The 12,026-nt window shown below is 37.4% G+C and overlaps 1 protein-coding gene across 6 annotated transcripts in view; it reads right to left on the reverse strand.

The window, feature by feature from the left end:
• The window catches only part of piezo2b (piezo-type mechanosensitive ion channel component 2b), a 104,788-nt gene that overhangs the window by 70,301 nt on the left and 22,461 nt on the right, over positions 1-12,026 (reverse strand). For all 6 annotated transcript variants that reach the window (XM_088085822.1, XM_088085821.1, XM_088085823.1 and 3 more), the window contains exons 3-4: positions 10,975-11,100; positions 2,484-2,526 (exon numbers count right to left, since the gene is read on the reverse strand). In XM_088085822.1, the coding sequence (XP_087941948.1) occupies positions 2,484-2,526; positions 10,975-11,100 (169 nt within the window). The remainder of the gene's footprint in view (positions 1-2,483; positions 2,527-10,974; positions 11,101-12,026) is intronic.

The following is a 12,026-nucleotide window of genomic DNA, read 5'->3' on the forward strand; positions in this document are numbered from 1 at the left end:
TTATATAATATTCATATTTTTTAATTTAAATTGTAATAGGAATCAAAATTGTTGCACATGATACAACACAGCAAACCTTTATGTTATGTTCTTTTTTTGTTTTTAACACCAAAGTAGGAAAGTGAAATAATAAAATCAAAAATAAATTATAAGTATATGTTGCAAAATCATTCATTAAGGCAAAAGCCACACCAATAGTATGTTTTTAAGAGAAGAATCAAACAAAAAAAGAACAAAAAAAAACAAACAAACAGAGCAAAGAGTTTAATTAAATTCTTTAAATATTGCAGCATCTGTTGTCGATTTGTGGTGGGATTTTTTGGGGTTGTGTGTATATGTTTTTGTCTTTTTTTGTTGCTGTTTAAAAAAATCAAAAGTCAATAAAAAATACTATTAAAAAAGTGAAAAGACTTTCTTAGATTGAATGTGTTACTTTAGGTGTAATGATGCCTGTTGACAGCTTATCTGATATTATCTGAGTTCTCCTCACACTGTGTGTGTGGATTATAATAATTTTTGAAAAAATAATATTTACTTTCTGTCTGCTTGACACTGTGCTTTTCATTAATTGACTGAAATATGACAGTGTTTAATGTCTTGTGCTTTTATTGTCGTAAGCAAACAAAGCCTTTGTATCATTTGTTATTTGAGTAGTCTGCTCACCTCTAACTAAATACCAAAAGGGTTGTTCAAACAGGAAGCTAAACAGTGGCGGTCGACTGTTTCCATGACAGCCACAGAAACGCGAGTCTTCAAATGATCCGGTGAGATGTATTTTTGCTGCCCGAGGACAAGTTTTATGAGGTGTCATGATTGCATGTACAATTAAAGCATCTGAAAGTTGTCCTTGAAATGACTAGCAGGTTTCAGAACCTTTAAAACTCACTTTTATCGTCCAAACCCATTTCTATTTCAGTTTTACAGCAATCACACTTGCATCCTGTGTTTGGCCACCAAAGTGTTTTCTTTACATTTCATGCTGAGCTTCAAGTGTAGTTAAACTGTTTACAATAAACAAAAACATTGTAGTGATTGTGCGGCAGAGGCTGCAGAGAAAAAAAACTGACCAAATGTTTGGATCAAGTTATAAAGCAACCGGACATTTCAAACACAACCAATCTTGTTCTGGCCTTGAATGGATACAAAGCTTATAAAAGTTAACAAGTTGAAAACAGAGTGCTAATCAACACGATGGAAAACGCACACTTAGATAAATAACCGGGCCTTTGGCTGCTGTTGGCGAGTTAAATCTAATCAAGGACGTCTGTTTCCATGTGCTTTATTGTTGCGAAGCTTTGTGCATCCTCACGTGGATGAAAGAAATGGAAATTGCAGAGCCAGACAACATTACGCCAGCATCTTCAATCACTCCTACTTTCCTTCGCTTATCATGTGAGAAATTTACAAAAACGTTAGCGGTGCTAGGACCTGTCCTCACTGCCACAGGCTGCAGGGGTAATTACTCAAGTGAAAAACTACAAACACAGAAACTGAAAAAATATGTTCTAAACCATATAAATATTTGTTTTTTATAAAGGATTTGAAAAGGGCAAGCTTGAGGAATCTGTCTGGGTGAAAAGACACAAAACAGCTGTGAACTTTTTAGACGTCTATACATCTGACTTGAACTCTTCGCACAAGCTGTAAAAGAGTGAAAGTATCTGCCTATGCAGCTGTAAATATTGTATATACTGTATATGATCCCCAACACAAACAGGTAAATGCAGGCGGGATAAAATGTTTATGGCTCTACTTCCGCCACTTACAGTATACTATCCACCGAGGGCCGCTGAGTACTGGAAAAAGGATGTGGCTGAGTTTGGACATTCCCGTACTTAGGAAACCACATCTAACACGATCACGAGGGCGTGAGGAGACAGACGCAGCGGCAAAAGCTTTGAAAAATAGGCCTGTCAACTGATTGTCAGATGTAACTGGGTTTAGCGTTCATCAAGAATCCACATAGGGACAGGTTAGGAGCATTTTTAAACCTTGTCAGACGACGGGCTGGTGCGGCTAAATGCAAAAAGTGGTGTTTAATGTTATTAAGTGGTCGCTATATTTAGGACACTTTGCATAGATGATGCAACGTTCAATAGTGGAGGAGATCCACATGTCTGATCTTTGAGGTGAGATTTTAAAAAATGCTTTTGATGCTATTGGAAAAAAAAAAAAGACATTTTGTGTTGCAGAGTGTAAAGTTGTCCTATTACCGACCCTCCCTTTCATCAGCTAACAGTCACTGAGCTGAGTCACTTCCTGAAATAGCATCTCGATTGCCTAACTGGGAGACGGATTCATGCTCAGTTACACAAAATCCTCACTTGTATTTTTCATGTTGCATGATCTTCAGGAAAATGTGATTTAGAAACATTTCTGACAGATTCTTAAAGGGGTTTATATTGTGGATCTCATCGAGCTTTCTATGTGTAACTTTTGAGGATTCATTTGTTGTGAAAGTGTTAAATTCATCATTGTCTTACCTCTCAAAGCCAATTTGTCTTATGGATTTCTCCCACGTGGAACCTGGACAAAAACATAAAGCCAGTTAGAATCAGAATCGAAAATACTGCACTGATCCCCAGGGGGAAATTGTGGTTTGTTACAAAATTAAACACTAGTGTTAAACACTAGCATGTAAAATATTTACGATTATGAACATGAATAATGTGCTGAGTCTGTTAAGTGTGTAAAAAAACTGTGTGCATTTTGCTACAATACAATGTAGAAAACTATTATGTGAAGTTAGAAATATAAAACATGTATATGATAGTACTATATACAACACAATACACACTTACATAAGTACCATATATGTGATAAGTGTAACATGTGTTAAATATACATTCAAGAGTTGGAAGAATATTGCACATTTGGATAGCTGCACAGAGTGTAGTTGAATTACTGCACAGTTAAGACATTGTATAAAGAATTATTGCACCTTAAAACCCCTATTGCTCATATAATATATATGATATAATAATTAATAACACGTTTCTATCATAGTCATTAAAAACAACTGGTGGTTTTACAGATGGTCAAGCAGCTGAATCTCGAAACTTTCACACAAGCAAAATGAAATGGTTTCCATTAATGTATCTAGTTTATGTACAATAATAACTGCTGTTTGTTATTCACTTTCTATTCCTATAATATGGAGAACAAAGATCTAGTCTGTAAATGTTTTTAGCTTCGGGAAAAAAACCTACTGATAAAAACCTGAAACACCTGCTTTCAATCATTTGTAAGAGCCAGAATTTTCTGTTATTTTTTTCATTTCAGCCGATATTTCATTTTCAGGTGAAGGAAAACAATCAATCTCTCTGTGCTCAAACAGAAAATAAAAACATCTCATGCGAGCTTTGTTTCCCATGCTTGGACTGGTTGAAGTGTTCCTGAACGTCACTCCAGACAGATTTCCAGGTATTCAACCGACACACTGAGAAGAGCTGCTGAAGGTTGGCCGGCCTTTGTTCTACAGCCAGAGAAAACATAACAGCAGTTTGCGACTTGAGGATCTCGACTCAATGACATATCGATGTATCCGGCTGTTTTGTCTGTGTATTAGCCGGCTAATTAGGTGCTGAACTGCTGCGGTGCTGAAGTTTCTGGTTTATGGAGCGTAGAGTGAAGATGTTAAAACACACTTCAGTGACAGTAACTCACAGCAGACAGCAGACACAACGACTTTATCTGCTGTGTCACTTGGACACAAACCATGCTCTGAACATTTTTCAGCTTAAAACAGGTTTTCGCAGTAATTCTTCTTAAACTAGAATAGGGGTTGGCAACCTTTACTTAAATTAAACTAAATTATATTATCTTTCATTATATTATAGTATATTGCATTAAATTGTATTATTTTATTATACTACATAAAATATTTTTTATTATATAAAATTAAAGTAGAAAAATAATATATTACATTACATTATCATTATATTATGTTACATTACAAAACATTACATTACATTATATTACATTATTAAAAATTGCCATTTTTGACCAAAAAACAAACAAAAAGAAACCTGTGCCACAAAACATATTTAAGCCTCATAATGAGAGTCTAAATTAGCCTTCCTGTATTTTTAGGAGCCAAAATGTGCAGATAGTCTGATAGTCTGTGTTGTTATTATTTGTTTAGGCTGCGCTTGTTCTTTTGGTCACTTTCACTTCTGGTAATTATATTTGGCACCAGTGTGTGGTTTCACATAATTTTACATGGTTTTTTTTTCCACTGGTGTGATGGCACTCACTCAGACAAGAGGGTAGGTTTGGTGTGGGCACTTTTTGTTGACCATCCCGGCATGTCTCATCCCGCCATTCAGTATGAAGTTTCATCTCATTAAGTTACTTCAGCTGTCAGTTTTTTTTCTAAAATAAACTACTATAAAACACACGTCTGGACTTCAGCATGAAGTCCAAGTTAAGAGCCCACTTGGCATCTTGGCGACTTTTTTCATGATAGCAGTCGTGACAATTTTACTATTGGTTCTAAATGAGCATTCATTATGATGTTTTACATCACAGAGGCAGCAAGAGGCCTCTGCAGCAAGCCAGTTGTAATTATTTGGTACTTTAACTTTGCAGCACTGGCAGTGATATTTAACATATCTGTCCAAACACTTTTAAATTCTCTATTTTCCTTTTTTGGATCAGGAATCCACAGTAAACCTCTCTAGAAAAATTCAGGGCTAACCACAGCTATTAAGGTTTATCAAAATTTGAGAAAAGGCACCACGCCATGAACACTGAGTGCACATTTGAGGTAATGATATGTTTTGTTGGGTTTTTTTTAAGGCTACACATTTCAATTGTGTTAAAAAAATAAAATGTTAATGATTTGCATGTATTTTTTTTTGTCAAAGCCACAGGGAGCTAATGAAGAAGGGCTAAATAACTACATGTGGCTTCGGAGCAGCGGTTTGCCTTCCACTGAACTACAATATGAAATGTTCAATTCTAAAGCAGAAAGTAAAGAAAAAGAACAAATAAAACTAACCCATTTCTTCTAAATCATGGTTCAATATCTCTGAAAAGGGTTCAGGCTATAACAAATATTTTTTATAACCTGCTCCATACAGCCCTGAGTGCTAAAAAGTATCATTAATCTCTCGCAATAGCAGGTGTTTAAAAAAAGTGGTGTCACTTTGGATTGAGAATGTTGGATAATAAATAACAGAATAAATCAGAAAACAATTTTAAAAAGATAAGACAGATGATAAATTACAAAAGGGTTTTCTCCTAAATGACACACACACACACACACACACACACACACACACAGGGAGAATCCAGTAAAGCAATGAGTCAAGTGTCTGTTAGGCACTTTGTCAGAAACAGGAAACTGAATTCCACTCAAGGTGAATAAAGCGGTAATGGACTGTCAGTGCAAACCCTGGTGTTTCTTTATTACTCATCAGTGAATAAAATGGCTGAAAGAATAGCTTCACTATCACAGATGTTATGTGTTGTGTGGTTTAGGTGGATGTGGAGGAGAGGAGCGAGGTGGTGCCTGAAATTTAAAAATAAATTAACAAAACATCTGTGAAGGGAGGATCCCTCATGACTAACCCCTGACATAACCTCTGACCCCAAACACCCACAGTCGTCCTCCGACTGAACTGTGAAGAAACCTTCCAGCTCCCCAAATCTACTCCCATTTTAAACTGCTCAGTGTGTAACTGACTGAACTGTGCTGCAACACGTCACAAACCTTTAAAACCTTGAAAGTCAAAACAGCAAATGAAAAAATCGGTTGTTACTCTTTGTTATTCTCCACTTTTTTCAAACATCACAGGTCATTATTGCATATTGATGATAGTTACGTTATGCTGAATAATTTGCTGAAAACCAGTGGTGTAATGTAACAAAGTAATTCTTTGTTACAATATTTATCTCTATGAAACCTTAGCAAACTGGTTCGATGTCTTTAAAAAGCACATGAAGTAACTTCAGAAGAAATACCGAAAAAAATTGCAAAAAAAAGTAAAAAAGTACAAGAAAACTATCTGAAAATTAGCACAAAAAGAAAAAAAAACAAAGGAAAGTTAAGTAAATTAATAACATGGAAATAACCTGAGAGAAAGGTGCTTAAGAAGCTATGGTAATTCTGTGACATAATTTATAATAAACTATCACCTCCTAGAAATCCCTCATACGTGGCTGTTTCTACGTACAAGACGTTTGCCTTTCCATTATCGCTCACATAACACGCCTGCGCCGCCTTTAATTTAAAATAATGACGGCTAGTGCGGTGGCTACAATAGAAATAAAGCTGCTAATGTTTTGAACGTTCATCGGCATGCTTCTTGCAATGTCATCATGAGAGGAAAAGTGGCATTACATCACTTCATGGAAAAACAGTCATCTCACAATTATGTTTTATTGACATTTCAAAAATATAATTTAAATTTTGCCCAAATCTGTAATGGAAACCTGCCTAGAGTTTGTGCTTTTACGAGCCAAAGCACTTTAACAGACCGTGGTGACTCACAGGAGATGAGGTCCAATGTTGGAATTGCAGATCATCTCCCAAAAAGGTTGATAAAGGTCATACATCACTAAATGCCCCATTTAATCTTCAAATAAAATCTATTCATCTTAAAATATCAGCTCAGTAACCACAGGCAAAACAGAGTCTGTTTCAGGAACTCCCAAATCCAAACATCTGCAACACCTAAGTTCACCCAGCCCAAACTGAGCTCACAGATGTAAGAGGAAACCGATATCATACATGAGGAATGCCAGAGGTAACGTCAGGCCAGTCTGATCCATAGGATGAGGAGAGGGATACTGTGTAACACAACCTGAGCTCAGCATGGAGACTTCGAGAAGAGAGTTTGAGACTTTCTCCCTGTCGAGGCGAGGCCGCTTTTCACTGAGCACCAAAAATACCTGTCCTCAGACTTTATGTGAACATCATAAAACACCTCTTTGTACTTGCTGGGCCGTTAACCTCTCAGCACAGCATTTCTTTGCACTCTCTCTTCTATCTCTGGGGCCTAATGCCAGTTGCCCTTTTCCTGCAGAGACTGGTGATATGCAGCGTCAACATTTCAGCACGTCATGACTGTAACCGGAACAATAAGTATGCAGAGGGAGAATTCAGTAAATGTCTCGCATTTGGGGAATGGTGGGCAGGATATGTGTGGATACGGAGGGCGATAAAGGTCAACAATGCGGGACTTAATGAAGACTATCCCCGAGGAGCTGGCCACAAAACAGTCATTCAACAGGCCGTTTAGTCCTTATGAGCTGGTGAAATATCCATCGCCATCAGATATGAGCCAAATCAAACGTGCAAATCCTTTTTTATGGTTTGTTTTAACCTACTTAATCTGCAGATGGGTGGAGGTTGCCACTAAGTGCAATAACTGCTAAAAAGTTTAGACAATCACAGGAAAGTACTCTGGTGCTCCTTGACGGCCACTAACACTCGCTTACAACTGTGCTGACTCGACATGGTGGGAACTGCGTTTACAAACAAAGGAATGACAGATGATGACTCCAAAGGAAGCCGGCCCCGGCTCATCTGGCGACCAGTCACTGACCTGCTCTAACAGCCGGAGGTGTTAGTGTTTTTGGAAAGGTTTTCTCATTCATACTCAACTCAGTTTACTGCTCTAATGGTGTATTTGGCTACAGCGAATGGAGGAAATTGTATGAAGTTATCTTGGAGGAGGATAACGGCCTCACCGCAAAAGGAGGACTCCTTGTTTATACGTGGCTGCCAAAAGGAAAAGGGTGTCAAGGGCTAAATACCAAATATAGAAATCTGAGATAAGTTATTTACGCAAAATGCAGGAGGCAGATAAAGGGGACAAAGAGTAATGTCTGACTTCCTGTTGCATATGTAGCCCAAAATAAAAATAGGGATTAGATGACTTCAGGAAGGAGACATCTAACAATATGTACACAAATCATCCCAGTGGTGCTGCACAAGTGTTGTTTCTTCACAACAGACTTTATGTGATTTTTTTTTTTTTTAAAAATGGCATTCTTTAGTGTCTCTTTAGCTCTATGTGTGAAGTTTTTCTTCATGAATGTGCAACATTATATTTCTCCACCCGGTGCCTCATTAATTGTCAAATGACAACCAGGATCCACCGGCTGTTCAATTTAAAGCTCGTACAGGGACTCTGTTGTTAAATGTTGCAGATAATGAGTCAAGATGTTATTCACTGTAGTGATAAGTCTGAAATAAAACCCCTGAATACTCTGACTTATAGTTTAATCACAGGCAGGTAAATCAAATTCCTGTAGTCATTATTATGTTTGTCAGTGCTAATTTGGAATTTATTTGAAAAAGATGTCTGAACAGATTCAGTCTTATTCTTAAAAAACAATGCTAATGATATTCTAAATTTTTATTACTGTCAGTAAACACCTTGAAAAGACCAAAACCAACAATATGTTCAGTTCTTCCCTAGTCTGTGGCACTCAGCCCCGAGCACATTTATTCCTACTGAAGACGTAAAACTTAACAAAAGTGAGAGTCTACTGCCATACTAGCAGGTCTTAAAGCTACAGTTGGTAACTTTTATAAAAAATAACTTTGTGTCATATTTGCTGAAACCGTCACAACATCTACAAAGTATTATATGAGACAGATAGTCTTTGAAAAAAATCACGTCGTTCATGAGCAGTGATTGACAGCTGTGTTGGAGACTGATTATTTGTCTTCCTTCATGTGTGGGGATGAAGGGAAGAAGGAAGGCAGACTTATTAGTCATTTTTTGAACAAAGTTTACATTTCGTCCTTGATCTTGCTACATCTTTGGCTGTAATAAGCAATACGAGGAGGCAAAGGAACATGAATTTCTTCACAGATAATCCTCATGCACTGCTGTGTAGATACAGTGGCAGTTTCAGCAAATATGACAAAAAGTTATTTTTGAAAAGGTTACCAACAACAGCTTTCACATCAGCCCGAACAAACTGTACTATCAGACAAAACGCACCAGGGCTCAATTAAAACAGACAAAACAGCTCAGGTGTGACAGCACCTTTACAATCCTGTGTATGTGAGTAACTATTGTTTAAATAGACAGATCAATATACAGATCTGACAGATAATACATAGATATATACAGCAGATGGATCAAAATCACACCAGTATCTGATCTGCTAAAAAGCTGATGCCCAATAAAGCTCAATTCAGCAATAAAGATTCCCTTGAGTGAATATTTAGTCTACCCTCTCTGAACGGCTCTGAGTGTTTCTGCCCGAGGCGATAAGGTTCGTTCTGCCTCCTGAGCAAAGTTGGCTGGACTTGGACGGTGGAGAGCGACTTACCTCCATTAGAAAGAACAAGTCATTGGAACACAAGGTCAAGGTCTGTGCCGTCTAGACACATTCAAATTTTACAGTTTGATACAGTTTCATGAGGGGCCCAAGGCCGACTATTAACACCTTCCTAACACTGAGTCAGTAGCTTACAGTGTTTGCTTTACTGGCAGCAGGAATCAGTATTTTTTTCTTATTTTTTATTTTTAAAGTCGCCATATGGCACAAGGAAGCTAATTACACCGAGGAATGTGTTAGATTCATAAATCTTCATGATGTGACAACATGCAATAAGAGTGAGGATATTTACTAGAAATCTTGAATCATTATTGCGGAGCATATTTTACCTTCTCCTGCAAATAGAGCATGTCTTCACTTAGTTTTTCTGGATGGAAACTTTCCCTCCACACCTTCTCTGGTTATATATAACTCTGTGACACTGCATCAATAGTTCGGGTCAGAGTTTAAGCACAAAGCAGCCTGTCTGATGGATGGGACTCACATGTGTGGCACACAAGTAGAGATCTCAAATGAGTGAGCTGTCAGAGTTACGGAGGTTGACTCCTGTTTGGACCACCTGATAATGTGTTTACTAATTGCACTTTGTGTCAACTGTCGCACCATGTCAACCCAAGGAAATTCTCAGGTTGGCTGTTTACAATTTATTTAAGCTGCTGCTGGCTTATTAACAAGGTCCAGAAAATGAGACCACATCACTCCTATCCTTGCATCCTTTCACTGGCTCTCCGTTTATTTCAGTATAAACTTTAAAATCCTTTTAATTGTCTACAAATCTTTCCGTGGTCTCGGCCCTGCGTATGTCTCTGAACTTCTCACCCCTCACATCACCACCAGACCGCTCAGATCCGCCTACCGAGGCGTGGTGGCGACAGGCTGAGTCTGTTGATGCTCTCAAGATGCACCTTAAAACCCATTTTATTTTGGGTTTTTATTGTGTGTAACCAGTTTTTCTATTTTTACCTGATTCTGTTTAAATCCAACTTCACGTATCTATGCATGTATTTATGCTTATATGTGTAAATAATAGATTTTTTTTTAAGATTATTTTTTGGGGCTTTTTTGGCCATTATTACAAAGGCAAATATGTTTGTATCTGCAAAGTACTAACCCCTGTTAAATGTTCATACAACATATCTTCTATATCTTCTACAGATCTTCTTAGGTAAGTTTTTGCTAATGTATGGCCATTTTTTGTTAGGTTGCCTTTTGCCCTCTTCCCATGTTTTTAAAAAAGATCAAGCTAATTTGCTCAGGTTTCAAAGGGTTATGGTTTTTGTTTTTTTTTTACCACTGAGAGGACATGCACTGAAATTTAACTGTACATTAGTGCAATGAAAAATACGTATTCTATTGTATATAGAATAGACAGCAAGAGTGTTTCCTTTATATAAACTTATTTGGAAACAATTTTGTTTCATACAAACCAAAACAAAAGCGATTGTCACAGTTTAACTAATATCAAAACCTTAGTTTAAAGGTGTTAATTGTGGCTTCAATGTTTTCTTGTATGTCTCTCAAAGGTTTGCAAACAGCGAATCAGCCAAAACTATTCTGGACCTTCTTTATGGATTCTTGACCTGCAGGTCGCTTTGATTACAAAATACACAACAAACATGACTACCTTTCGAGCCGGGAGCCACAAAGGCTGCAGTGTACTGTACTCACAGTTGAAGTCAGAGGTGATGGATTTCCCGGCCAGGAGGCTGTTGACGGTAATCTGATAGATGATGTGGAGCAGCAGGAAGGACATACTGGTGAAGCAGAGGGACTGCAGCAGACGCCCTGTGTGGCCTGGAGGAGGAGAGCAGCTACAGTGAGTTCACCAACAGCACCACTCAGTTTAAGGATTTCCACATGTTATTCATGCACTGAAACGCAGAAAAGGTTTCTTTTCTTTGCTTTGTCTCTTTTTTTTCAGACACAAAAGTGGCATTTTGATCCTTTTGGGGTTGTGCAACATTGAAAAGTCCCTGATGTTCTTTTAACCTACGTCATTAATACTGATACTGCAGTTTTTAGTAATCCTCTAATCATTTTTGAAATGATTATTTTTTTTGTCTTTTTTGTTTCTTTTTTTGGTCAAATTTTGCCAGTTTTGTAATTCTCACTTGTTTAATTTTGTGTTACTTTCTATCACTGTCACATTGAATTTCTTTATGAGTACTTTATCTGTGCAACTGAGGTAACTCTGTTGAATGGTACAGAGGGAATGCATTGGAATTTTCTTTTCCAATAACATCTGTGAAAAACTGTATTTTTATGACTCTAAAAATTGATTCAAAAGAAAAAAAAAAGTACCTGATATTTTTGATTTCTCACAGTGCTCTAAGGGCAGAGCACTGAGAACAACGATCCATATTCATATGATCAGCTGGGAAGTCTGGAGCTGTTTTGAATGAATTAAGTTATTAAAAAAAAAGGTGAAGGTGACTGGGAGAGCACCCAAGGGGGATTTTCTGTGGATCATAATACATATCCTGGTTAAGAGCTGGCAACACTACCATGCAGCAAAGCTTATTTCTCTTGAAAAGTCAAATAAACATTCTGGTGGACCACAAGACCTCTAATTCTCTGTAATTCATTGAGAGAGGACCAAAACCTGCTTTTATACTTGTTCGAGTCTTAAGTTTCTTGGCTTTTGTGGCTGTTTGCAACACAAAACTTGGCTGTGTGCAACAATAAGAGCAACATATACGTGGGTGTCGACTGACCGGTGT

Source organism: Plectropomus leopardus, chromosome 12, assembly GCF_026936395.1.
Source record: "Plectropomus leopardus strain MGB_pleo_1.0 chromosome 12, ASM2693639v1, whole genome shotgun sequence".
Classification (NCBI taxonomy): Eukaryota; Metazoa; Chordata; class Actinopteri; order Perciformes; family Serranidae; genus Plectropomus; species Plectropomus leopardus.